At 33.4% G+C, this 25947-nt stretch overlaps 2 protein-coding genes across 8 annotated transcripts; one reads left to right on the forward strand and one right to left on the reverse strand.

Moving 5' to 3' along the window:
• Positions 1-4725: 4725 nt before the first annotated feature.
• On the forward strand, positions 4726-10356 carry mmadhca (metabolism of cobalamin associated Da). Of its 3 annotated transcripts, none has more exons than XM_048168347.1 (8): positions 4726-4823; positions 5473-5512; positions 5599-5743; positions 6939-7156; positions 7236-7344; positions 7438-7559; positions 8224-8340; positions 9643-10356. In XM_048168347.1, the coding sequence occupies exons 2-8, from the start codon at positions 5504-5506 to the stop codon at positions 9853-9855; spliced, it is 933 nt and encodes a 310-aa protein (XP_048024304.1). In that variant the 5' UTR covers positions 4726-4823; positions 5473-5503; the 3' UTR covers positions 9856-10356. The 3 variants fall into 3 exon arrangements, with proteins under 3 accessions (XP_048024304.1, XP_048024323.1, XP_048024315.1); XM_048168366.1 differs by having other exon boundaries at positions 4727-4823; positions 8254-8340; XM_048168358.1 differs by lacking the exon at positions 4726-4823 and adding an exon at positions 4849-5014.
• Positions 9981-25551, reverse strand: cep70 (centrosomal protein 70). Of its 5 annotated transcripts, none has more exons than XM_048168333.1 (17): positions 25534-25551; positions 24460-24482; positions 23943-24042; positions 23300-23423; positions 21841-22021; positions 19472-19647; positions 18178-18237; positions 17994-18105; positions 17838-17926; positions 17281-17358; positions 17112-17214; positions 15454-15552; positions 14617-14775; positions 13338-13487; positions 13092-13260; positions 12871-12985; positions 9981-10432 (listed from the first exon to the last, which is right to left on the reverse strand). In XM_048168333.1, the coding sequence occupies exons 2-17, from the start codon at positions 24466-24468 to the stop codon at positions 10273-10275; spliced, it is 1884 nt and encodes a 627-aa protein (XP_048024290.1). In that variant the 5' UTR covers positions 24469-24482; positions 25534-25551; the 3' UTR covers positions 9981-10272. The 5 variants fall into 5 exon arrangements, with proteins under 5 accessions (XP_048024290.1, XP_048024279.1, XP_048024273.1 ...); XM_048168322.1 differs by lacking the exon at positions 25534-25551 and adding an exon at positions 24950-25086; XM_048168316.1 differs by lacking the exon at positions 25534-25551 and adding an exon at positions 24922-25057.
• Positions 25552-25947: the final 396 nt, after the last annotated feature.

The raw sequence follows: 25947 nt of genomic DNA on the forward strand, positions 1-25947 counted from the left end.
ATTGTGTAGTAAAAGATGCACACAGTGAGGATGAGTTCTGTCAATTTGAGTTTTGTCATATATTGTTTTATAAAAATGAATGAAATGTTACCACATTTGTGTTTTAGTATTTCTGTTTGATCAAAAAGACTACAAAAAGTCGTTGAAAAGTCTATGTAAACACACTTTTTGCAAGAATTGAGTGCAAAAATGTTTTGTTTGTTTTTTGTCAATGGATCTGGAATAGTTAAAGGATTAGTCCACTTTAAAATACAATTTTCCTGATAATTTACTCACCCCCATGTCATCCAAGATGTTCATGTCTAAGGTTTTTGATGAAAACATTCCAGGATTATTCTCCTTATAGTGGACTTCAATGGCCTCCAGATGGTTGAAGGTCAAAATTACAGTTTCAGTGCAGCTTCAAAGGGCTTTAAACGATACCAGACGAGGAATAAGGGTCTTATCTAGCGAAACGATTGGTCATTTTCGAAAAAAATCAACTGTATATGCTTTATAAACACAAATGATTGCCTTCCAAGTGCCTCTGCCAAAACCGCATTTCCGTATTCTCCAAAAAGTTTACGCTGTATGTCCTACGCCTTCCCTATTCTACTTACGGAACGAACGCAGCGACGGTTAAACCGTCTGGAGGCCATTGAAGTCCACTATAAGGAGAATAATCCTGGAATGTTTTCATCAAAAACCTTAATTTCTTTTCGACTGAAGAAAGGACATGAACATCTTGGATGACATGGGGGTGAGTAAATTTAAATTTTATTTAAAAGTGGACTAGTCCTTGCAATTCCATGAAACACTTTTGGCAGAATAACTAAAAATTGTCTTTTAATCCAATGTGTTGTCAAACAATTTGATGATCTTTAAAAGAAAAATGTCACACTTGAACTTTTAGGAGCTGTTTACGCAACACCATTTTCAACTAAAAACGTAAACTCTCGTCAGCTGTGAACCTTCAACCAGCTCTACACACATCACACAAACACCTTCTAAATTTCCCCAAGAGCCCAAGAGTTTCTTGTCGAGGGTTAAACAAGTCAGGGTGTGGAAAGAGTTGGAGGAATGTGGTTCTTTTTCTTTTCAACCTTTCATCGGTGAAGCACATGTTGCTGAGGGGAAAGATTATAGTAAAGACTCGTTTCCTGTCAGTCAGCTTTGGTTCAAAGACCCGCTGCGGTTACACTTTCCATTTACCTGTAATGACATGGAAAGTTGGTTTTCAGCCTTGTGAAACCAACATCAGGCTTATCCCGAAAGTTCTCAAGCAGCTCCGTGGCACTTGTGAGTTTTGTGGCGACAGATGCAGTTGGTTCTCGCAGCAAGCGACTATCGTGCTCCTCTGAGGGCTGCAAAATCAAATCAGGCGAGTTAATGAGGCTCCAGCAGCCCCCTACCATATCTCCTGAGAGAAAAAGAGAGGGAGGACGAGGCAGAGCAATGAAACAGCCCCGGAAAAGTGCTGATTCTTGGCACTGGGGCTCTCTGAGCTTGACAGCGCAGCAATAAAAGGCCCAGTTCTGACTTACTGCGTTTTTGGTATACGCTCCCCGGACCAGAAATACGAGGAGTTTGAAGTCACAACTGTCAGAGTGACCTGAATACACACTAAGGTCTATGAGATCAGTTCATTTTGGAAATTAACATGCTACAGACATGATACACCCATTTTTACTTCTGTAATGTGACATATTTTGGCATATTTGGATATTTATGGTGGAGAATGTAGGCATTTTAATGTTATCCATCAGGATTGATTGGAATGTGATTATGTGGCAATCACAAACAAGAATGGACCAAAAACGAAAGCTATAAGTTATCGCCAAATCCTTTTTTCAGGGCAAATGCACAAAGCTAAATCCTTTAATTGTATAATATAGCCTACTGTCCTACAGCTTAAAGATGTCCTTCAGACTCCATAATGGAGTTTCTAGTGTGATGAGAAGGAAGATATAATCATATACAGTTTAATATCTGCTGCAGACAAATGCCAAGTAATTAAGATTCTGATCACGACTCAGATTTGAACTAGCGCTGCTCCCTTGTCGTGTGTTTTGAGACTCGAGCACAGCAGGCGGTGGCTCTGAATTATATTATTTCTCATTTTTTGCTCTGGAATATCTAGCCTTGATATATCTTTTGTAATATTTTTTGTTTTTGTTTGTTTTCTTTTTGTCAAAAAAAAAAAAAAAAAAAAAAAAGGCCCAAGCTTAATAGAAGTTGGCATTTCTGATTCATTTTAATGAATCAGTTTGTTTTAAAGAACGATTCATTGAATCATTGGACTCAAATTATGTTCCCAGAAGACTCTGCGATTTAATTAAGCTTCATAAACGAATAAATCGTATAATTATAATAATAATTAATCATTTAATAAATCATCATGTATGCCTCATGAATCTAACCCTAAATAAATGTCGTACAGCATTTACAAACGTTTGTGACTGGATCATAAAAACACTTAAAAACGACGTGTTTGCGATCCATATATCAGGATATTGTTGTTTTCAATCTAAACAATAGTTTCTAGCGAATATAAATCCATAATAAACGCAAAAACGCTTTCGTGCGCTTTTGAATGTTGACCTTGCAGTGCTGAGAGACGCGGTCACCCGTCGCAAAGACCTGCTGACCTGTTCGTCCCCGCGTCCAGATGGTGGCTGCTAGTGATGCAGATGCAAGTGTGCGTAAATGTGCAGAGTGTGTGTGTGTGTGTGTGTGTGTGAGAGAGAGAGACAGAAAAGCCTCTGGCCCAAACCTCACTCCGTTTCAACTCTGTTCTGAGGACACGTCAGTCTTCAGGGAGACACTCTGCCCCCTCAAACGGGCTTTTCTGCCCAGCTGACATATTCGCCCTGTCTAACCTTTCAATGCAGCGACATTCACCTTATATGACAGCCTTCTATTTTTTCTTATAATAGTACAGCCCTCTGTTATCCTTCTTCGACTTCTTTTAATTTCTCTTTTTATATTTATATGTTTCCTGTAATTTGGTTTGCAATTAGTGCCATTAGAATTATATTTATTTATTTATTTATTTATTTATGTATGTATGTATTTTTTGCCACAGTTGCAGAATAGCAGGCGTTTGCTATTGCTGACACCTAGTGGACGTAATCAGTTAACGCATGCGAATGTGACGCAATCGACGAAAGCGATTTCACAGTGGCTGCTGAAAATCAACTGCGGTTAGAAGAAATATAAAATAATAAAACAATAGTAGTAGACTAGTAGTAGTAGTTGTAGTAGTAGTAATACAAATAATGATAATAATAATAATAAACGCATTTCTAATAATCATTATCACTTCTCGAAAAAATAAAGGCAAGACGACTGAACTGTAAAAATACTAATTGAACCAGAACCTCCAATCGTTATTCTACTAGAGTACTTTCATTGCTACAGTAAACCTGGTAAATTTTCAGTTTAATTTTAACACTTGCATATATATATATATATATATATATATATATATATATATATATATATATATACACTACCGCTCAAATGTTTGGGATTTTTAATGTTTTTAAAAGAAGTTTTGTCTGCTCACCAAGGCTTAATTTATTTAATTAAAAATACAGTAAAAACAGTAATATTGTGAAAAATTATTACAATTTAAAATAACTGTTTTCTATTGGAATATAATAGCCTATAAAATGTAATTTATTTCTGCGTTGGAAAAGCTGAATTTTCAGCATCATTACTCCAGTCTTCAGTGTCACATGATCCTTCAGAACATTTATTCATTTGGCAGACGCTTTTTTGCAATTTGTGTCAGACTACTCAAGTGTCAGAAATCATTCTAATATGATGATTAGTTCCTCAAGAAATATTTGTTATTATTATCAATGTTGAAAACAGTTGTGTACTGTTTTTTCAGGATTCCTTGATGAATAGAAAGTTCAAAAGAACAGCATTTATCTAAAATACAAAGCTTTTGTAACATTTTACACTAGTTCAAAAGTTTGGGGTCAGTAAGAATTTTTATTTTTATTTTTTTGAAAAGAAATGAAAGAAATTAATACTTTTATTCAGCAAGGATGCATTAAATCAATCAAAAGTGACAGTAAAGACATTTATAATGTTACAAAAAAAACACAAATATTGTACACAAATATTTTGTACGATTGTAAACAATAAATGATTCTTGAGCAGCAAATTGACATATTAGAATGATTTCTGAAGGATCATGTGACACTGAAGACTGGATTAACAATGCTGAAAATTCAGCTTTGCCAACACAAGAATAAATTACATTTTAAAATATTTTCAAATAGAAAACAGTCATTTTAAATTGTAATAATATTTCACAATATTACTGTTTTTACTGTATTTTTAATTAAGTAAATGCACCCTTGGTGAGCAGCTATATAATATATATATATATATATATATATATATATATATATATATATATATAGCCTATATAGCCTAATAAGAACAATATTGTACTTTTGTTTTGTGGTACTTTTAGATTGTTTCGCTGTGGTGTATATTTATTAAAAAGTATATTATATTTATTTATTTTATTATTAGGCTATATATATATATATATATATATATATATATATATATATATATATATATTGATAATATTGCACTGTAATATTATCAAAATTTAAATTAAGTTTCATTTTATTATAAAGTTATATAATTTATTATATTTAGTATATATTTAATATATTGATGCATTTTTTTCGCGGCCATTTTATTTTATTTATTTGTTTATTTTTTTCACTGCTTTTGTACTTTGCGGCGCTCCGTCATGATGTCATGACGTTCAGCGTGCGTACGTGATGATCAGCAGAACCTGAAGATAAACAGGGGTGAGTGAGTAGAACACGTTGTCCTTTACCTTCAAAACACTGTAAAAATAACGACACATCACGATTAAATGTGTGTTATATAGATCTATAATAACAGAAGTGCGTGTCGATGACAGTTTGACGCTAAAGTCACGTGTTAGTTGTGCTTTAATCGTGTTTGAAGTGAAAGTGAGCGGATCATAACAGTGCTGGTGAGGGGATTTATGGTGAAAACAAAAACACAGTTAACCTCTGACATGACAGTTTGTACACATATACGTGTGCATGTGACTGAGTTTTACATTTAACGTCAATTTATCAAGAGTGTGTCATTTAAAAGCAAGGAAAACAAGGACTTCTATTATAGATATTTTTACTGAATTTTTATTACAATATAACGTTTAGAAACACTGACTCAAATATTTGCAAGTTACTTTATTATATTTATTTAACCTTTTAAAAACATTTATTATAGTAATTTATATAAATTATGTAATTTTATATGATATTTGTCTATGAGAAGCCACACCTTTCTTTATACATGTATACATTTATTGTAGTATTTTACATTGTATATTATTGCATTTTTCATTATTATTATTATCTTTTAACATGAAATGGGTTCAGTCCTTAAAATGAATGTTGTTGATATATTTGTTTGTTTTTCCAGGTTGAAGTGAAGTGGACCAGTGCACAGCATTATGGCGAGTGTGAGTATTGTTCACTCAGTATCACTCATGTCGATCCTTCATGTGTTTGTAACGCAGGTGATCCTTCATGTGTTTGAATAATACAGGTGCTGTGCAGGAGGGTCAGACAGGTGAGCCAGTCGTCAGTCGTTCACACACTGGCCCAGAGGATCGTGGCAGCCAGAGGGTTTTCAGCAGCGGGCTCGTCTGGATCAGATGAGCCGTATATAGCTGTACCATCTCAAAACTCAGGTGTGTAATGGACATTATGAAGCTTTCTGTTACATGAACATGATTTATATTTATTTATATAGTTGTGAAGGGGCCATTATACAGGATACATACAGGATTTTTCTTGCTATTATGGGAAAAAACATGAGAATTCTAAATAATTGATAATTTCAAATAAATTATATATGAGCTTATTTTATTATTTTTATTTATATAATTTATTAATATATGTAGCACTAAATGTGTTTAATATTATAGTGTAGAACAATATATAATGTGATATATTTATGTTATGTATTTATATTTACATTAATGAAATGTGTGTGTGTATATATATGCATTTAATGTATTTGTAATAATGTATATGTATTTTATATCTATTCATATTTTATAACACACACACACACACACACACACACACACATATACATACACACGTTTCACTATATTGATTAGTATTTTATTAATAATTTATATTTTTTATTAATATACTTAACTTTGTTTTTATTATTATGGTCTAAAACAAATTGGATATATATATATATATATATATATATATATATATATATATATATATATGTTTATATATATAATAATAATAAAAATATATTGATACAATAAAATGTATCAATTTTATAATCAAAATGGTGTGTGTATATATACATACATACATACATACAGTCAAACCAAAAATTATTCAGACATTTTTGATATTTTTGATATATTTTTACTAGTGGGTACAGGACACTATAGTTCATTTATGTAAGTGAGTATAGCAAAATAAAGTAAACTATGACATATTATACCCAAAAATTATTCATACAGTGAACTACCAGTAAAATTGATACAGATTTGGGACCAAAAATTATTCAGACACTTTGACCATGTTTTGCTTAAGTGTTATCTGACATAATTAAGATTATTTTTTTCTGACAGTTTAACTCTGAGATCTTATATTTTATAACCATTTTTTTTTAATTATATTGAATAAGTTGTATTAATGAATTAAATGTTCAAGGTGTCTGAATAAATTTTGGTTTGACATATATATATATATATATATATATATATATATATATATATATATATATATATATATATATATATATATATATATATATATATATTTTGATTATAAATTTATACATTTTATTGTATTAATATATTTTTAATATTGTATTTAACATTAAATGTTTGTTAATCATTTTTCTGACAGGTCCTAGGACAGTATGGCCAGATGAGACAATGGGTCCATTCGGGCCTCAAGATCAAAGGTTCCAGTTGCCAGGCAACGTGGGTTTCGACTGTCACCTCAAAGGTACCGAGTTACAGATGAAAGTCCCAGTCCACAGGACGGTCCCGGATGTTTTAAGCACCCCATCCAGCACCGAGAGGCACGAGTTCATACTCGCTCAGTTTGTTAATGAATATCAGGTAAAAATCTGTTAAAACAATCATTTGTAATGAGGAATCCTTTATTCTTACAATGACTGAGTTGATTTGTGATGTTCAGGGTAAAGAAGTTTCTCTCATGGCGCAGAGAGTCAGTAAAGCCGAACACTATTTCAATCAGACAAATATAGAGTGTTCCATGCATTCCTGTCCAGAGCTGCTGAAGAAAGGTACGATCACTTTATCTCATATAAAATACTTGTAAAACATCTTTAAGTTTAATAACTTTTATAAAGTTAATAATCCAATCTTTGTTTTGACAGAGTTGGAGCTGTTTTTCCCAGTGCTGCCTATGAGTCCCATCACTGTCGTCACGGTAACACAAAAGAACCAGAAGTTGGAAACAGAGGAGCTTAAGAGAGATCAGGAGGAACTACTGGATAATGTGAGTTTGACTGGAAAATTACATTATATATTATTATAAATTATATATAGGCTTAAAAATATATATTAATTGCATTGTGAGACATTATATTTAAAAAAACAAACATACAGTAAGAAATTAAAAAATCAAGTTAAATATCTAAATGTAATTAGATGATAATGAAATATTGAGCATTAAAGTGCTTGATTATACTAAATTTAATAAAAAAAAAGCAAAATATACACTACCTACATTTTTTTAATGTTTTTAAAATAAGTCTCTTCTGCTCACCAAGGCTGCATTTATTTAATCAAAAATACAGTAAAAATTGTAATATTGTGAAATGTCATTACAATTTAAAATGACAGTTTTCTATTTGAATATATTTTAAAATGTAATTTACTCCTGTGATCAAAGCTGCGTTTTCAGCATCATTACTCCAGTCTTCAGTGTCACATGATCCTTCAGAAATCATTCTAATATGATGATTTGCTGCTCAAGAAATATTTATTATTATTATTATTATCAATGGAAAACAGATGTGCTGCTTCATATTTTTGTGGAAACATTGTGATTTATGTTGTTGCATTTTATTTTGGTGTAGAATATGACCTGGATGTGGTTATGAGAAATTCTCCCGTTTATTCTGTAAACTGTGATTTACTCCTTTTGGTGAATCTAAAAGACGGCTGACACACGTGACATCTCGTTGCAGTTTGTCAGTGGTGCTAAAGAAATCTGCTTCACGCTGTGGAGAGGAGGATATTGGGCCGATTTTATCAACCCATTGTCCGGGAAAGCCGTAAGTACCTTTATCTCTGTCAAAACAGATGCTTGGCACCTAGGGTACATTTTCACGACAACAATGTACTAAAAACAGAAGTTTTTAGTACATACACATAAAAGCATACAGACGATAATGCTGTCAAAACTATCCCAGTTCACACAGATTCGTGAAAATGAATAAAAGCTCTGCTTTATTCTGCCATGCCAGTAGATACCGGTCACTTTGTAAAGAAACACTATGCGCATTTATGCTACGGGGCTGTTGAATGCTCGAATCTGATTGGTTGATTAACGTTCTAAGGTGTGCAATTATTTTCAGGGAAACGTACGGCTAAAGTAGTTCTAGACAGGTCTTAACTGCATTACAGTTCCGTATCACTTCGCCAAATGATTTCGGTTATTTCAAAAGGTCCTTACAGCCTACAACCACAAAAGAAACAAAACCCACGACACCGACCAAGCAAATAAATATAGTAAACTATAGGATGAAAACGACAAATTAGTCATTGTTTTTGCCACAAAATACGTTTTATTGTGTCCTGAAAGCGCATCCTCTCTCTAACATACATGCACTCGCACAGAAACGTAAAAACTGTGCAATTCTTGAGGTAGTTAAAATTATAGTTTCGTTTCACTATTAGTAGAGACAGTGCTGCCGTGAGAGAGGCACAGACACTCAGGCAGGCTAATTCACATATGCTCTCTCTCTCTGCGTTAATAACTGTATCAACGGTATTATTCTGCTATCAAGGCTCAAGCTTCCGTTACTAGTTCTGAAATGATGGTTTGGAATTAGCAAAGGAGGCGTGGAATGAGATGCGTAAGAAATTAGTCCCACACACAAGAGTGTTTAAAGGACAAAAACTTGACAAATGTCTTGAAATACACCATCGAAACAGTGTCTTGAGCTGTGGTAACCAGAGTATAAGTGGAATAATTGACGACAGGCAATTGAATTCTTAGAAAATAATGCACACCTTAGGTGGTAATGCGGCCACGACGCGAAGCGGAGTCAATTATTCCTTACATATACATATGTGCATGATGTCACCCGTTTTCAAATTCATGTTTTTATAGTTTACACAGAGACAATAACGGTATCATTTTCAAAAACTTGCTTTTTGAAACCTGTTTTCAGAAGTTTACATTTTCAGGCCACCAAAATGCTGTGTAAATGAATGGCCAAACAAAACAACAACAACAAAAAACACAGTTTTTAGTTGAAAATGGTGTTGTGTAAACGCCCCTAAAAGGTTTGTGTACATCCATCTATAAGTGGCTTAAAATAATATTTACAGACGTATTTTTCTTCTTGCAGTTTTTTGGCGATCAGACGGCGGACTCTGTTCTCCAGCAAGATGTTCAACGTCACGCTGGCTTTCACATCGAGGACCTGGCGTCTTGTACGGTCATACGTCACGTATCAAAGGGGACGTCTACTTTAACACTGATCACTAATGCGCCTTCCAACAGTCTGATCATGGAGAAACTTCTTCAAGGACACTCCAGCTCTTCAGAGGAAGGCGACTGATGGACGGTTTCAAACCTGCACAATATTTCTACCAAAAACAAGTACTGTTTCTTAACATGTAAGAGAGATTCTGAATGGCAACTTGCCGGTTGTGATGTTACAAAAATCGTGCTGTCGTGAGCTGATTCAGAAAACACAAAGCAAAAATGCTAATTTATTTATAAAATATGAACACTTAGAATAAAGTTTTGTCTAAGTAATACACAGTAAAACATTTAAATTCAGGTCTGAAACCACATGGTGCTTTTCAACACATCAGCCTTTGGTCACACCGTTGACTTGAGAGAACGTACAGTCGGTAAAACATCATCTAGAGTCGGGACGTCTGAAAGAGAGGAAACCGGAACTCAACTAGTGCCACAACATTAATGTCTGTCTGACAGTATTGATTTAGGATTTCATGATTGAAGTAGTGCACTAGAATACAAATGTACTGTATGTACTTTTCATTTGAGTTTGACTGACTCTTGTTGAACATGAATAAAGTTTGGTCTCACCCAGTGTTTGCAGAAGTTGAAGTATGAACGAGTGGAAAACTGGAAAGAATTCCTCATGTTCCTTTAGCTTGACAATGATACTGTGGAAAAAAACAAAGGTCACTATGATAACAATAGCTGTCTGTTGTTCACTTGCGTTTAAGTTTCCAAATGATGCACTTTTGTGTAAATTGTTGCTCAAAAGAAATAAAGAACAGAGCCTCTGATTTTAAACAAAAAACATTTCAACAAAAAAAAAAATTTATTCTAGCTTCATGCATTTTTTTTTAATCAACACTTGAATGTAGGTATTAAAAAAAAACATTTTGAACAAAAAGCTGAGAAAATCATTTTTTTCCCCCCCAAAGACTACAAGCATAAGAAATGCTTTCATCACTTGTTTCTGCTTTTTTTCCTGTGTTTTGATCTGGAGAGTCTACTCTTTCAGAAAATGCTTAATAGCACCCCCTACAGTGTAACAGAAAACACAAAGTGGGAAAATTCAGTCAACGACGGAGAAAGAGTAAAGATTAAGAAGGTTCTTTAAAAAAAATGCTTTAATTTTATAAATTGTTTCCAGCTCATGTAAATTGATTCAGTTCAATGCTTCAATTTATGTAAGAAGGGTGTATTAAAAAAGAAAATAAATAAATAAATGTTTATTACTAGATATAGATTTTTTGGTAACACTTTATTTTACAGTGTCCTTATTACACATGTTACATGTAGTTACTGTAGTAATAACTATAAATTATGCATAATTACATTCAACTAACCCTAATCAAAACCCTTATCCTAACCCTATAGTAAGTACATGTCGTTAATTATTAAAACTTGGTACTTAAATGTATAATTACACTGTAACACGGACACCTTAAAATAAAGTGTAACCAATTTTAATATTTAATATTTTTTTATTATAACTGTAACAATATGATTTACAATGAACAGTATATTTATGAAATTACTAACTTAGATGAGTAAATGCTGTAACAAAACAAAAACCTAATGCATTAATTTTAACAACTATTTTTTTTCTCTCTTACAGTTTATGCATGGAATTAAATGTGAAAATTCATATTTATAGTTTTTTTTAAATAATTTTTACATTGAAGCATTGAATAGAATTCAATTTAGATGAGAAGTTGGTCACACTTTACAATTAAGTTAAATTCGTTAATACTTTCGGTTTAAAGAACAATAGCATTTATTAATCAGGTAAATGTATTAATTTATACACCTTGAAATGTTCAGAACATTAACAAGTAGTGTTGATAAATGATGGGAAGAAAAAAACTAATGCATTAGCTAATGCCAACAAATTGAACCTTATCATAAAGTGTTGCCTGTTTTACCAAATAGTTTTACAAACATTTAGGGCTGCATGATTTATCACACTATAAAAATACAGAATACTGTATATATATATATATATATATATATATATATATATATATATATATATATATATATATATATATATATATATATATATATATATATATATATATATATATATATATATATATATATATATATATATATATATATATATATATATATATATATATATATATATATATATATATATATATATATATATATATATATATATATATATATATATATATATATATATATATATATATATATATATATATATATATATATATATATATATATATATATATATATATATATATATGTATATATATATATATATATATATATATATATAAATATATATATATATAATATATATATATATATATATATATATATATATATATATATAAAATATATATATATATATAAAATATATATAAATATATATATATATATATATATATATATATATATATATATATATATATATATATATATATATATAGAAAGATAACATTGAACTTAATTGCTTAAACGCGATTGTTAGTGCGATTATGAAATTGCAAAGGCTGTGATTATTTTTTTGAAGTATGGCTCCAAATGCAAATCCATCTGAAAGCACTGCGAGTTTGAATCGCTTATAATGTACAGTTGAAAAAGCAACATGAGTCAAACATCTTTCCAAACATAAGAAGCATTTATTAATATCTTGTCCAACAAAAGACAACATTTAATGACGTTTTTACTCCAAACTCACTTCATAATGACAGTTGAGCATCCTTCTGTGAGATGATGTGGCTTCTTACACAGAATAAGGCAGTCATGTGTTTATTAGTCATGTTTAATCAATCACAACGTTTCAATATTCTGTTTATTCAGCTACTGCCATAGTATGATGCCCAGAGGGATTAGCTGGAATGACATGTGTTATCTACTTCTAAGGCAGGGCATATTTGGAGTTTCTGCGTAAGAGCGCCCTCTGGCTTTCAGATGGAGAAGCATTTACTACTGATCACAGGGCCGTACAGCTCTGACAAACTGCGCATTAAATAATTGCAGCCTTTGCCAAATCGTATGCAGTTTAATCGTGATAAATCCTGCAGCCCTATTCTGCATTGAGCACATCAAAAATTCTAACAAAAAATGGACATACCTGTCAATTGTGCTGCTTTCCAGAAGGCCGTAGAGCTCCGGACTGGCGATGTTTCCTGACTGGGACACAATCGCAGCTACCTTGTTGACAACCTCGCTAGGCGGCGCTCTATCATCTATCAAGAGATATGACAACATTAATTCAGAGGATGAGAAAGCTCACGTGTCATGTAGATATGCTCAGATCTCACTGGAGGCTTTCATAAATTTCAGTGTCAATACCCAAATCCAGAACATCTCTGAGGTTCCTCATGGCGTTGTTCATCTCGCCCAGCTTAGTGTAGACCTCATTCATGCGAGGATAGATTCCTGTCAGGGACGGGGCGTCGAAGAGTTTCTGGAAGTGGGCAACCATGGACTCCAGGGTGTGTCTAGTGGGACTCCGCAGAACCTGAGGAATGTAGTGAAAATCATCAGCTGATGGATTATTAAGAACGCTAAGAGGAAAGTTGCATTTAGGAAAAGCACCTTGTCATCTGATGCCGTCTCATTGAGAAGCGTGTCAACGATAAGCATCAAGTCTTCCACTCGGATGGAATCTGAAGATGTGGTTATGCTGCCCTCGGGCTGCCATGGCAACAACCTCTTCTCCAGTCTGATGAGGGCACGATGAATATCCTAGTAATAAACCAAACCAATCACATTCAAACCCTGTGATTTCCTTCTGCTGTTAATGTGCGGTCACATTAGCAATATTTCTGTGTAAGCTGTCGTTACACTATTGACAATCTACAATGTGCCTTTTTTGCCTGCAAATTCTAATTTTAATTTAACAAAAGATGTGATCACATTTACTGTTTTTCAGCGAATTCCGTGGGCAAAATCTGGTCATTCTTTTAGGATTCTATGTGATTTTGTCAGTCCAATCAAATGAATTGAACATGATTATAATAATAATCAAGTTCAATTTACAGTATATATAGATTTCCCTACACAGATTTCACCAAGTATTCAACTGGTCCCGATTGTAAAGATTCCTATTGAAATGACTGCATTTTGAACACAAAGATTTGTCGAATGATAAATCTGACCACACTTTTAGTTAAATTCAAATTTCGGCAAAGTTTTGTGAGCAAACAACATACTGTCAATAGTGCAGCGATGTATGAAGTCGCTTTCTGCTGGTTAACGGAGCGATTCCAGGTAAATCTTTCACCCTCGAGCAAAGTTCCTAATCACATAGATTCCTATTGAAATGAATCTTTTTTTTTTTTTTCAATGAAAATTTGTAGAACAACGATAATTTCCACCATACCTTTAATTAAATTCAAATTTTGGCAATGTTTTTTTTTTTTTTTTTTTTTGTGAAAAAGGTGCATTGTATACGGTCAATAGTGTATTCTGAATTATGAAGTCACTTTCAAACCAAGCATCTTTCTGGTAGTCAATGCAACAAATCCACGTAACCAACTTGTATCTTTTGTGAATCTGCATGGGGAAATCTTTCAGCCTCAAGCGAAGTTCCTGATTGCATGGCTTCCCATTGAAATGACTAAATTTCACCCACGAAATTTCGCCAAACAAAGCTAAATGTGACAGCAACTCTAGTTAAATTCATTGCCCAAGTCAGCGCATTTGGGCGACCTGAGTTCGAGTCCCAGCTTGTGGACCTTTCCCAATCGCGTCCCCCGTCTCTTTCACAATTCACTTCCTGTCTTCTCATTGACCTATCATAATAAAGGCAAAAACGCCAAAAATACATCTTTAAAAAAATTAATTGCTCAAAGGTTTACTAGATTTTACTCACTGCTAGAGAGGTTAGTTGTTGGCTCCAAACTTCCAGGGTGGGAACAATCAGCTCAAACTCTGCCTCCCAACCAAGATCTAGGTTAGATTGAACACGCTGCCTCAGCAAACCCAACGGAGCCCTCGGATTGGTCAGAAAAGTGGTGATGTCATGTAGGATCTGCCAGATAAATCAGATCGTAATGATGTCAGTAAGGCATCGGCTATGGGATAGTAGCGCATGTCATAAAATAGTATGTTAAACATTATACATTAAACAAAAAACATTATTGTCACATGATCTCATTTGCACCACAGTTAATTCAGCAAGTTGTATACTAATTTCTTATTTTTCATCAGACCAATCAAATTAATCAAAAATACAATTTATTTGTCACATTGAGCACATTGTGTTGTGGGATACATAATACTATAACTGTACCTAGTTTTATAATGGTGTGGTCACAGTAGAAATATTTCACAAAAATGTAGCCACCAAAAAATGTCCATTGTCTGTTGTCAGTGGCACCACTCATACAGAAGTCTCTTTTAAACCAATCAGCTTTATGTTGGTCAATGCAGTGAATTTGTGTAAAAACTTGAACCTGATGCAAAATCTGCATGGGGAAATCTTTCGCCCTCAGGTGAAATTCCAGATCATGTGGATTCCTATTAAAATGACTGGATTTCACCCATGAAAATTTGCCAAACAAAGGTAAATGTGACCACACCTTATCAAAATGGCATTAGGTCATATTTTATGCATACTGCATACAGTATACCAAAGAGTAGTATGACAACATGCTGTTTCTGTGATAAATATGAGCATATTTGGATAGAAATCAGATTTTAAGTTCACCTTCTCCAGTTTGTTGGCAGATTCAGCCTGTTTGCATCGAACTTTCAGTGCAGAAATGAGATGATTGACATTTTGAACTCCGAGTTCCTTACAAAGATCCTAAAAAACAACCGGAAACATATAAACCTCTAAAATCTGATTCAAAGCAGTGTTATTTTAGTATCATTAAGAAACAATTATAGTTTTTATTCATATTTTGAATTTGTTTTTATTTTCATATTTTTCGTTATCATCATCACAACTTTGGTTAAAGTTTTAGTAATTCTGTAGTGTGATTTTGTCATTTTTATTTTTTAATATGTCTCTAAAATTTTTAGTTCAGTTTTAGTTATTTTAGTACTTCAAGTTAACTAAATGAAAATGAGAAATGTTGCCTAAATAAATGTTTGCTTAAATAAAATATGTTTATATTTTAATTCAGTTAACGTTTTTATTTATTTTTAAGTAACAGTTCTTGGCCCTGTTTTATTTATCCTCTATATGCTTCCCCTCGGACGTGTTATCAGCAGACATGGAATGTCCTTCCATTGTTATGCTGATGACACGCAACTCTACATCAAAACTGCTCCAAGTCCCTCTACAGCTCTGTCACGACTCACCACATGCCTTGAGGAGATAAAGGCATGGATGAACAGCAACTTCCTGCAGCTGAACTTCAGTAAAACAGAGGCACTCCTAGTTGGCACCTCTCATCAGATTCGATCCTCACCCATATCCCAGCTCAACTTTGATGGTCAGGTCATCACCCTCTCCTCCTCCGTTACCAACCTAGGCGTTCGGTTTGACACCCAGTTAACCTTTAATGACCACATAAAATGCATTTGCAAGACCTCCTTTCACCACCTTCGTAACATCTCCAAACTCCGTCCCCTTCTAACCCGTTTAGATGCAGAGAAACTTGTTCATGCCTTTATCTCCTCAAGGCTGGACTACTTCAATGGACTCTTCACTGGGATTTCTGTCAGGAACATCCAAAAACTGCAATACATCCAGAACAGCGCTGCCAGAGTCCTAATGAGAGTCCGTAAATATGAACACATTCACAATATTCACTGTACTGGCTCCCTGTTTCATTTCGGATTGACTACAAAATCCTTTTGCTTATATATAAATGCATCAGTGGACAAGCACCATCATATCTACAAGAACTTATCACTCTGCAATCCTCCACTCGCTCCCTCAGATCATCTGACCATCTTCTTCTTCAGGTCCCCCCCACTAGGCTCTGAACCATGGGGGACTGAGCTTTCTGCTCGGCCGTGCCGCAGCTCTGGAACCATCTCCCCATTGAGCTGAGAGAAGTTCAGAACTTGGACTCTTTTAAAGCAGATTTGAAGACCTTTCTATTTAGAAAGGCATTTATGTGTTGATTCTTTTTATTGTTGTATTGTTTTTACTTATTTGTAGTTTACATGCTTTTAATAACCTTACTGTAGCACTTTGAGATTCTTTAGAATGAAAAGCGCTTTACAAATAAAATCTATTATTATTATTATTTATTATAGTTATCTATAAAACCCTGATTCTAAGCAGCTTTACTGATTTATATATATATTTATATATTTTATTATTTAAATTACATTTTTAGTTAATGCACAATGCATATATATATATATATATATAAATAAATTAAAAAATAAATAAAAATCTTCACACACCATAAGGTGTCTCTTGCAGGTAGATGCATCCAGATGCTGGATGCCGGTGTTATCCACATTTAGCGTCTCAGCCGAGTCCTGCGTATTGAGTGCTTGAGATGACCTGTTCAACAAGTAATTCATTAGTCTGATTATTAGAAGAACACTGTTTGTTCATTGCAGATCTTACCTGATGTTGCTCTGCTGAATTATTCGGTCCAAGCGTCTCAACTGCTGTTTGCAGGTCTTGAGTTCTTTTATGGTGGGTCTAAAATATGTAACATTAAAAATGTCACCAAATGAAGGTATAAACCAATTGTAACAGTTGGGTTCCAGAAGTAAAAACTCCATTTTCTCCATAGGGAAATTGATTTTTAATGATAACTTAGAAACTTTTAAAGACAGACCTACTGTGATCTAGAGCTATTGTTTCAAACTAATTTTAAAATGATCATATTAAACAGTGGAATATCTGGTGAAAAACTACATTAAAAAGATAAATGTGCCAAAAGAGCTCTTTAGCTCCACCCATTCCCAAGAAGCACTGCGAATGAATTTTCAAATCAAATTTTGTAATGTTTTGATTCACTTCATAGCTGGTTGGTTTGGTTCATGGCTTATAATGCTTTAACAAGAACTTTTTTTTTTAAATCCCTATGGTAGAAAAGAATGGAAAAAATACATCCGGAAAAAGTGAACAGGCACTGTTGCAATCTTTAGTAAAATCTCCAAAAATCTGGTCTCAACCTGGACTCCAGATCTTCTTTTAACCGCTGGATTTCGGTCCTGAGTTCTTCTCGCTGGGCTTTGGTCTCCTTCAGCTGCTCCTGGTATGACTGCAGCCACACAAACCATGTTTATATGGACAGAGAACAGAAATCAAACATTTATCATTAATCATACCTTCAAAAGGGCTTTATAGTTGGAGGAAGAGTCAATGGCAACTTTCTCCACTGTGGATCTGCTCTTCTGGGAGTTTGAGGAGTCCTTCTCTCCCGAGCTGCTTTTATACAGTCTGCAGGAAAACAAGACTGATGTTTGAGAAGCTTTAATCAATAATTACAATTAAAAGAATTCATACACTTACTTTAATTCATTACGTAGCTGTTGCATTTGGGACTCGTACACATCAATGATGTCCAAAATCCTTTAAAGAAACAAAAACAGTGTCAACTTCTGCAAGTCCAGAAACAAATGGCCTTTCCTCTTGCAACAACTGTGTGATGATTAAAAAAAATAAATATAAATATATAACGATTTAAAAAAGATTACATGATTAAGTATAAAGGTCAATAATAATAATAAAACAAATTGCCCAAGGCAGGGTTACTTTTGAACCAATGACTTCCAGTTGTTCGAAATTACTAAAAAATGTGTTAAAAATTCTAATTTAAATAATAAATATGAAAATAAAATATAAAAATAAATATAATGAATTAAAAAGTGAGATTTGTATTTTTTTTTTTAATATTGAAAAAATTATAGTCTATAGTATAAAATAAACTAACCAAGGCTAATGATTTCCAGTTGTTCGCAATTACTTGGTGAGGATTTTTAATAATAATCATTTAAAAAAATTAACACAATCTTTGACTCCTTTTTTAAAAATGTAAAACATTTTAAACAGTACAAATAAGCCTCCCCAAAATAAATAAATAAAAATAATTTGCAGTGTTACTTGTGACCAAGTGATCTAATTTAAATAATAAATATACAAATAAAATAAAAATGTAAAATATTTTATAAAATAAAATAAATCTATTAAAATCATAAATATAATAAGTACAAAAAATAAGATTTTTTTTTATTATTAAACTGATATATAAATTATATGTATGTAATTAAAATAAAATTTAATAAAAAAAAATAAATAAATAAATAAATATATATATATATATATATATATATATATATATATATATATATATATATATAAATAATTTTTGAAAAATAAATAAATAAATAAATTACATTTGACCAGCGACTTCCGGTTGTTAACATTTATATATAGAGATTTATAAATTATTTTTGAAAATTTTGTAAAATTCTAATCAATACAAATAACAATAATAAATAATAAACAATAATAATGGTAATAATAATATTAATATTGCCCAAAGCAGTTACTTTTGACTGATGTCTTTGAGTTGTTCACAATTACTAAAACAATTCTAATTTAAATAATAAATTAAAAAATACACGTTTGAAAATAGAAAAAATAAAATAGAAAAATAATAAATATAATAAATTAAAATAATAATAGTCAAACAGAAATGCCTATAACATGACATAAACACACAGCTATAGAAATAAAACAGCATGTGTAGAAACTGCTGATTGTAGTTTCTGCCGAATTTCTGCCAATCCCATGATCCACTCACTGCTGGTCGGTGGTGGAGTTGTGTCGGGCTGATCTGCGGTGGATCTGTTGGAAGGCCTGGTTCTGTCGGGCCACACGCCTCTCCTCGTCCCGCACAACGTACTGGAGCTTCTTCTGCAGATGAGATACCTGCTCCTTCTCCTGAGAAAGCTTCTGCTCCAGAGATTGACACCGCTTCTGCACAGACAACAACCAACAACCACCATTAATGTACAGCTTTTCAATGGCCAATACTTACATCTAGAAAGCAGATCATTTAAAGGTACAGCAAGTGATTTCTGAGAAACGCTGTTGAAAGTGGATCGGACCGAGAACCACAACATACTTGTAGCCAATCAGCAGTAGGGGGCGTGTCCACTCATGATGGGGGAGGAAAGAGAGTGAGCAAGAGGGAGATTTGAAGAAAGACTGTAGAAAGAGAGATGGCTGAGGTCCTGTTTCCACCTGGTATTAAGATGCGTTTTGGTCGATCGGATTACAAGTGGACGAGGGAGATCCCCATTTACACCTTTGTCTCTTTTGTCCCTTTTCGACCACTTCTGTCCTGATTTCTTCGAGGTGAGGGTCAATGTATGGTTTTTTCCAGATCTTTCGTTCTAATGGACGAAATAACTTACTTAGAATTAGTTCCTCCCATGCTCACGTCGAGCACATCGAGCAACAATTTTTCTCCATCAACATCTATCCATCGCAGTGGATGAGGCTTCATCCCACGACATATCGATGAGTTTAAGGTCGGCTATGAAAGTGCGGCACCAGGTAACACGGGGTCAACCACGTCCGTGTTGGTGGGATCTAGTTCATAGCCACATGAGGGAGGACGAAATAAGCTTGCGCAATTTACATATGAATGCGAAAGGAGACAATGGAAAAACACACGGAGAGCAGCAGCTTTTGTTTCTGCTCTGATAGCCGAGAGACCTCGCTGAATGCGATGAGTGTGAGTTAGAAATCAGGAATTGTGAGAGAACATTGTGCTTAATACATTTTTTGTTTTTAAACCAAACTTGGGTCTTCAGCCGGTAAAGTTTAAATCCCATCTGGCTAGCATGCTTTCCATAATGTTTAAGCATTGAAGGTCCTTCCCATTCAAAATTTTTCGCACATTAAATAATAAATATGACCTCACGTTGTGTCAATCACGTTTGCACACTGCCTCTGAAACTTTCGTCTGTCATAAAAAATCTGACTGGGTTCAATTTTCATTTTTCGCATCCGTAGCAAGCATTTTGACAATTCAGAGCCACCGTACAAACGAACGCCAAAATCCAAAATGCCATCTGACAAGTCAAGTTGATCCACTTCATCTCACAGCACTGTATGACAAACAAAGTGAGGGAATACAAAGAGATGGAATATAAAGACAGATTGTGGCAGATGATTGCGGAATAGCTTGGAAAACAGGATAGGTACCAATCCCAGGACTGGATGGACCCAATATTTCCTCTTTCTTTTTCTTTTTTTTTTAGAAGAGAGAGGATGACAAAATCATCCTCACTGCTTGAAGACTCCATTTTGTACTGTTTTGCGAATTTTTTCGCAACGGATTAATTAATAGGCATCAGACTCAGTTTGCAAGGTTTCTGTGCATAACGAATTTTTAGGATGACGAATACGAAAAAATGCATACGAAAATTTTGGACACAATCAGTATGGAAGGACCTTAAGTCAGTAGGTGGTCATTGCGGCTGTTCGAACACACTCAACCCCATGAGCATCTACACTACGAAAGCAATCCGGTTGAATGTATTTGACTACCTCTGGAAGTGGTCGAAAGTGGACAAGCTCAAAACACTTTACACCACGTTTTTACACCTGTATTTAGCGTGACCGCTTGTGATCCGATCGACCAAAACGCATCTAAGAAACAATACAAAAGAGAAAAGGTAAGAAGAATATCACTGGAAAAAGAAGGGTTTTGATCAGCCTTGTTAATATCGGAAAAGCTTTCCAGTGCTGGAGAGACCAAACAGACACCAAGGTTGCATTGTTTCTGCTCCATACGTGAGTAACATTGGTTTTGCCATTTCACAGAACCAAGACATGCTCTTCTTGTACTTTTAGCTATAGTAACAGGACCGTTTTGAGTGTCATTGTTTGTCTGGAGCTGCTGGTGACTAAGAACCAACTCTTGCTTGTATATACTCTTATACTCTATATACCCTTGTCATTCGTTAGTCATCTTCGCTTTATTTTTCACAAAGCATTATTTTGCTTCACTTCAGCTATGATAAACATCCACTTTTGCATTGTGTGTTTGTGCACTTTGGGGGAGGGGCAATGAAGGTAGGGGAGTGTTTGTTTGGGTTGATTTCAAATATCAACATTGTTTCTTAGAAATCGCTTACTGCACCTTTTATGCATGAATACCTCAGCATCTTTCTTTTCCTGTTGCAGCTGTTGGAACTGGCCGTGCTGTTGGGCCGCTTTATTGATGTACGAGTCCTCTAGGTCTTGAACTTTGACCTTCACCCCATCCAGGATGCCCTCCAGCTCGGCAGCCCTCTGAGACTGATGGGCGGCTCGCGCCTGATGCTGCTGCACTTCCTCTCTGAAAATGACAAAAGCATCTTCATGTGCACTTTGCTAGTTTTTGCACTTTGCTAGTTTTTGCACTTCCAGTTTGCATAAATCAGCTGTGTTGTGGAATGAGCAGGGAACACATCTGTCCTGTCAGCTGATCTCATTTCCCTCCACTCATCTCACATTATATCACATTACAGCAGGTGGTCAGCACCACTACCGTTTACATTATTGAGCATGTGCTTGACAGAAGTGACATGTCCAGGAGCCTCCTTGGAGAAACAACATGTGCTAAACAATTCAAATATTAAAGAGTCATTTGAATATCTATAAAATGGCATTCAAGAAAGGAGTGAAAAACATGTGTAGGTAAAGTAAAAGTCTCCCGGTCACATTTCACCCCAAAATGATATTTTGCTTAAAGAAAACAAAGTCTACTTTTTTAAGAGAACAAGGTTTTTTTTATTGTGACATTATTTTAATGAAAATGATCATCCCCGCAATGTTTTTTCTTTATATATATTAAAAATCAACATAAAGTCAGTACAACATATTAAATGGATTAAAACTCAATTTAATTTAAATGTATTTTATTTATTTATTTTGCATTAATAATGAGAATTGTCATATAAAAAATAATGTCACAGTGCAAGCAATTGTAATGGCTCCAAAATAATTTTCATTATTTTCTTAATGCGAAATATAATTTACTAATTAATTCACTTGATTTAGAGGTAAAATGTGATCAGGGAAGGTTTTATTTATTTTATTTTTTATTAAAATAAAAAAATAAATTTAGTACAACATGTTCAAGTATTATAAATAAATTATAATTATTATTTTTTTTTTTCATGTAACTATTTTTAATTATTAATTATCTTAACAATTTTTGGTTATGGTCAATAACCAAAATGACTTGATATTATATACTCTTTTTATCTGATATAAATCATGAAAATTAGACTTTAATTTTGGCATTACAGTAATGTGAATTGGGGGAAAATGCGTTTACTTAGAAATAATCATAGAAATAGAAATAATATCACAAAGCAAAAAAAAAAAAAAAAGGAAGCTTTATTTTCTTTAAAGAAAAAAATATATAATTTTGTGTTTTTTTCATTTCAATGTGAAAAATGACTCAGATATGGTAATATAAATAGTTAAATTTACTGTACTAAATATATTTTGTGTCATAACTCAAGATACAAACATAATAAAGACTCAGGTATTACTGCTGATTACTGCTATTATACATTACAGGTATAATAGAGCACATTAATTATGCATCTATGAATGCTAGACTCACTTTAACTGGCTGTTGGACTGAATGAGCTCTTGAATTAGACCCTGTCTCCTTTCAGAATCCGACAGCATAGTCTTCAACATCAAGCGGAAGTCAGACGCAGACTTACGCTCTAACAAAACCAAATCTAGACAACAAACACACACCATCACAGAAATGTTGGTCAATACCGATAATTATCAATTATTTATTTGGTAATGTTTGATAACAACAATGATGACTGATATCATATATCTATACTGTTTTTGTTTGATTATGTTTTAATTATTTATCAAATTAAATTAAAATTAAAACCCTAGAATATTCACTTCTAATAAAAAAACACTACTATTGGCCTTTTATCAGCATAAACATATAATTTTTTTTTATAATTTTATTCAAAAGAAATCAGACATCTAGTATTTGCTGATAATCATTTATAACAATTATATTAAAAAATTACATGCCAAATTGACCAATATATAGTATATATAGTCAGCAACATATTGTACAATAACCGACTGTAAAAACAGCTAAATATTGAATAGACATATTCAACCACTAAAAATAGTAAAATGTCCAAATAAATGTTATTGAATTATTAAGCTCAAAAATTCATTTAATATAAATGTAAATATAAAGTTTAAAATTTCATTTAAAACATTACCTGCTAGGTTCTTGTTCTCTGTTGGATCTGCAAAGTTGACAGGTTTGAACCCATGATGCTGCAGCAACCTGTTCAAAGCGTCCCACTCTCTCTGCTCCTGCTGCAAGAGCATTGTAACATGTTATACTGACATGCATTATTACACGTGACCTCATGGCATAAACTAATGCATGCTGAAACATCAGAAATAACTGCAAACATATCTGAATAGTCTCAATTTTTCTACCTGAAACTGGCTGTAGGTCCATAAAAACACATATGTTTTGTCCCTGGACTGCAATGCTGCTGTCAAAGCTTTTCTATCCATCTTTACCTATGCCAATAACACATGAGCTATAACACTATTTCAAGCATCTTCTCGTGTCTTCTACCTTTCCTCCGACCTGATCAGCACTGCAAACCCCCTCTTATCCATCCACAGCAGGTGGAGGGAACTGACACAGATCGGATTACTATCCCTCCTATCAGAAGGAACAATAAGAAACACCTCCACATGATGGAAAGAGAGACTGCTCACCTGCTCCATCCTGAGCTGAAACCCTGTAAGAAAATAGATGCATGTTTAGTTTGTAATGCACCTGGATGGAACTGCATTTACAGACATGCATTGATTAAACTGATATGAAATTGGTCTGTCAATTTGTGTAAGAGGTGTAAGGTATTACCATGGTATATGTTAACTAAAACTCAAAATTCAAAGACTTACTAACTAACAAACAAACAAACTAGCTACTACCGTACTATGGTTTTCTAGGAAGTAAAGTAAGTTAGTTAGTACTATTCTATATATATATATATAAACCCACACATTTCAATAACATGGCAAAATGTGGTACTGCAATGTCCAAAAACATGGTATACCATAGTACACAAAGTATAATCAGTAGCCTATAGAAACTGCATGAAAAACAGTGTCTACAAATGCGGTTTGAATTACATTTACATTAAATGTTTCAAGCAAAATTAATCTAAATCATACCTTACAGCACTGACGATTAATTACTAACCTATTACACCTTCAATTTATCATTTTATGAACGGAGAAACTCTGTTGTTTCAAATAACAGCGGAAACTGACATGGACGAAACTCTTCCCGGATTTAGACCAATAGGAGTACAGACTGATTAAACCACGCCCATTACGTATTTTGCGCCTCAGTGCGGACGTTTCCCTCTTAAAAACAGGCTTGTAGTTGTAGTGATGTTACTAGTGTCCACTAGATGGCTGTAGAGACTGAGCTTTTGAATATGGACAACAGTTAAAGCGATTTAAAATAAGGTATTATTTTATATTATGGAAATATATTGTACAATATTTAATAGTATTTATTTATTAATAATAATGTAATGCTAATATTTAATAAAGGCACCAGTTGGGATTTATTGGGGAATTAAAATGCCTTGTTTGATAATAGTTGCCATATATCAAAATTGACATGAAAATGCAAACATGACCTGCTCCATAATCAGTTTTAACAGACAGCATTATTGAGCCTCTGATCTCATTGCACTTCCAAATTTACGGATCTTGTGGCATTTCATGTTGCTATTTTTGTAATGTGCAGCCATGGTTTGGAAAGGGCAAACCCACCTCTGGATGAAGGTCAGCATACAAATCTCACCACTATCTGAAAAAGAAAGGGAAACAGAGAGAGAAAGAGAGAGAGAGAGAGAGAGGGAGAGAGAGAGAGAGAGAGAGAGAGAGAGAGAGAGAGCGTTCAACATATTTGCACAATTCATGTCTAAACCCATTCAGAAATTTACCTTAATGTCCATGAGCAACTAAACATCAACAGAAGATATAAGAACTTCCAAGCAGCAGCATCACTATATGTAGGAAATTTACTAGACAAATATTTTTACATCTGTAAAGTAGCAATAACATACATTTGAATTAATTTTGTATTATTTTAATACAAATTTAAATAAAATAAGTAATTCAGGTAAGATAGGTCACATAGGTAATAAAAAGGTTCAAATTAAAGGGTGACATTTTATATACATA

This window comes from Megalobrama amblycephala, linkage group LG2 (genome assembly GCF_018812025.1).
Source record: "Megalobrama amblycephala isolate DHTTF-2021 linkage group LG2, ASM1881202v1, whole genome shotgun sequence".
NCBI classification, from domain to species: domain Eukaryota; kingdom Metazoa; phylum Chordata; class Actinopteri; order Cypriniformes; family Xenocyprididae; genus Megalobrama; species Megalobrama amblycephala.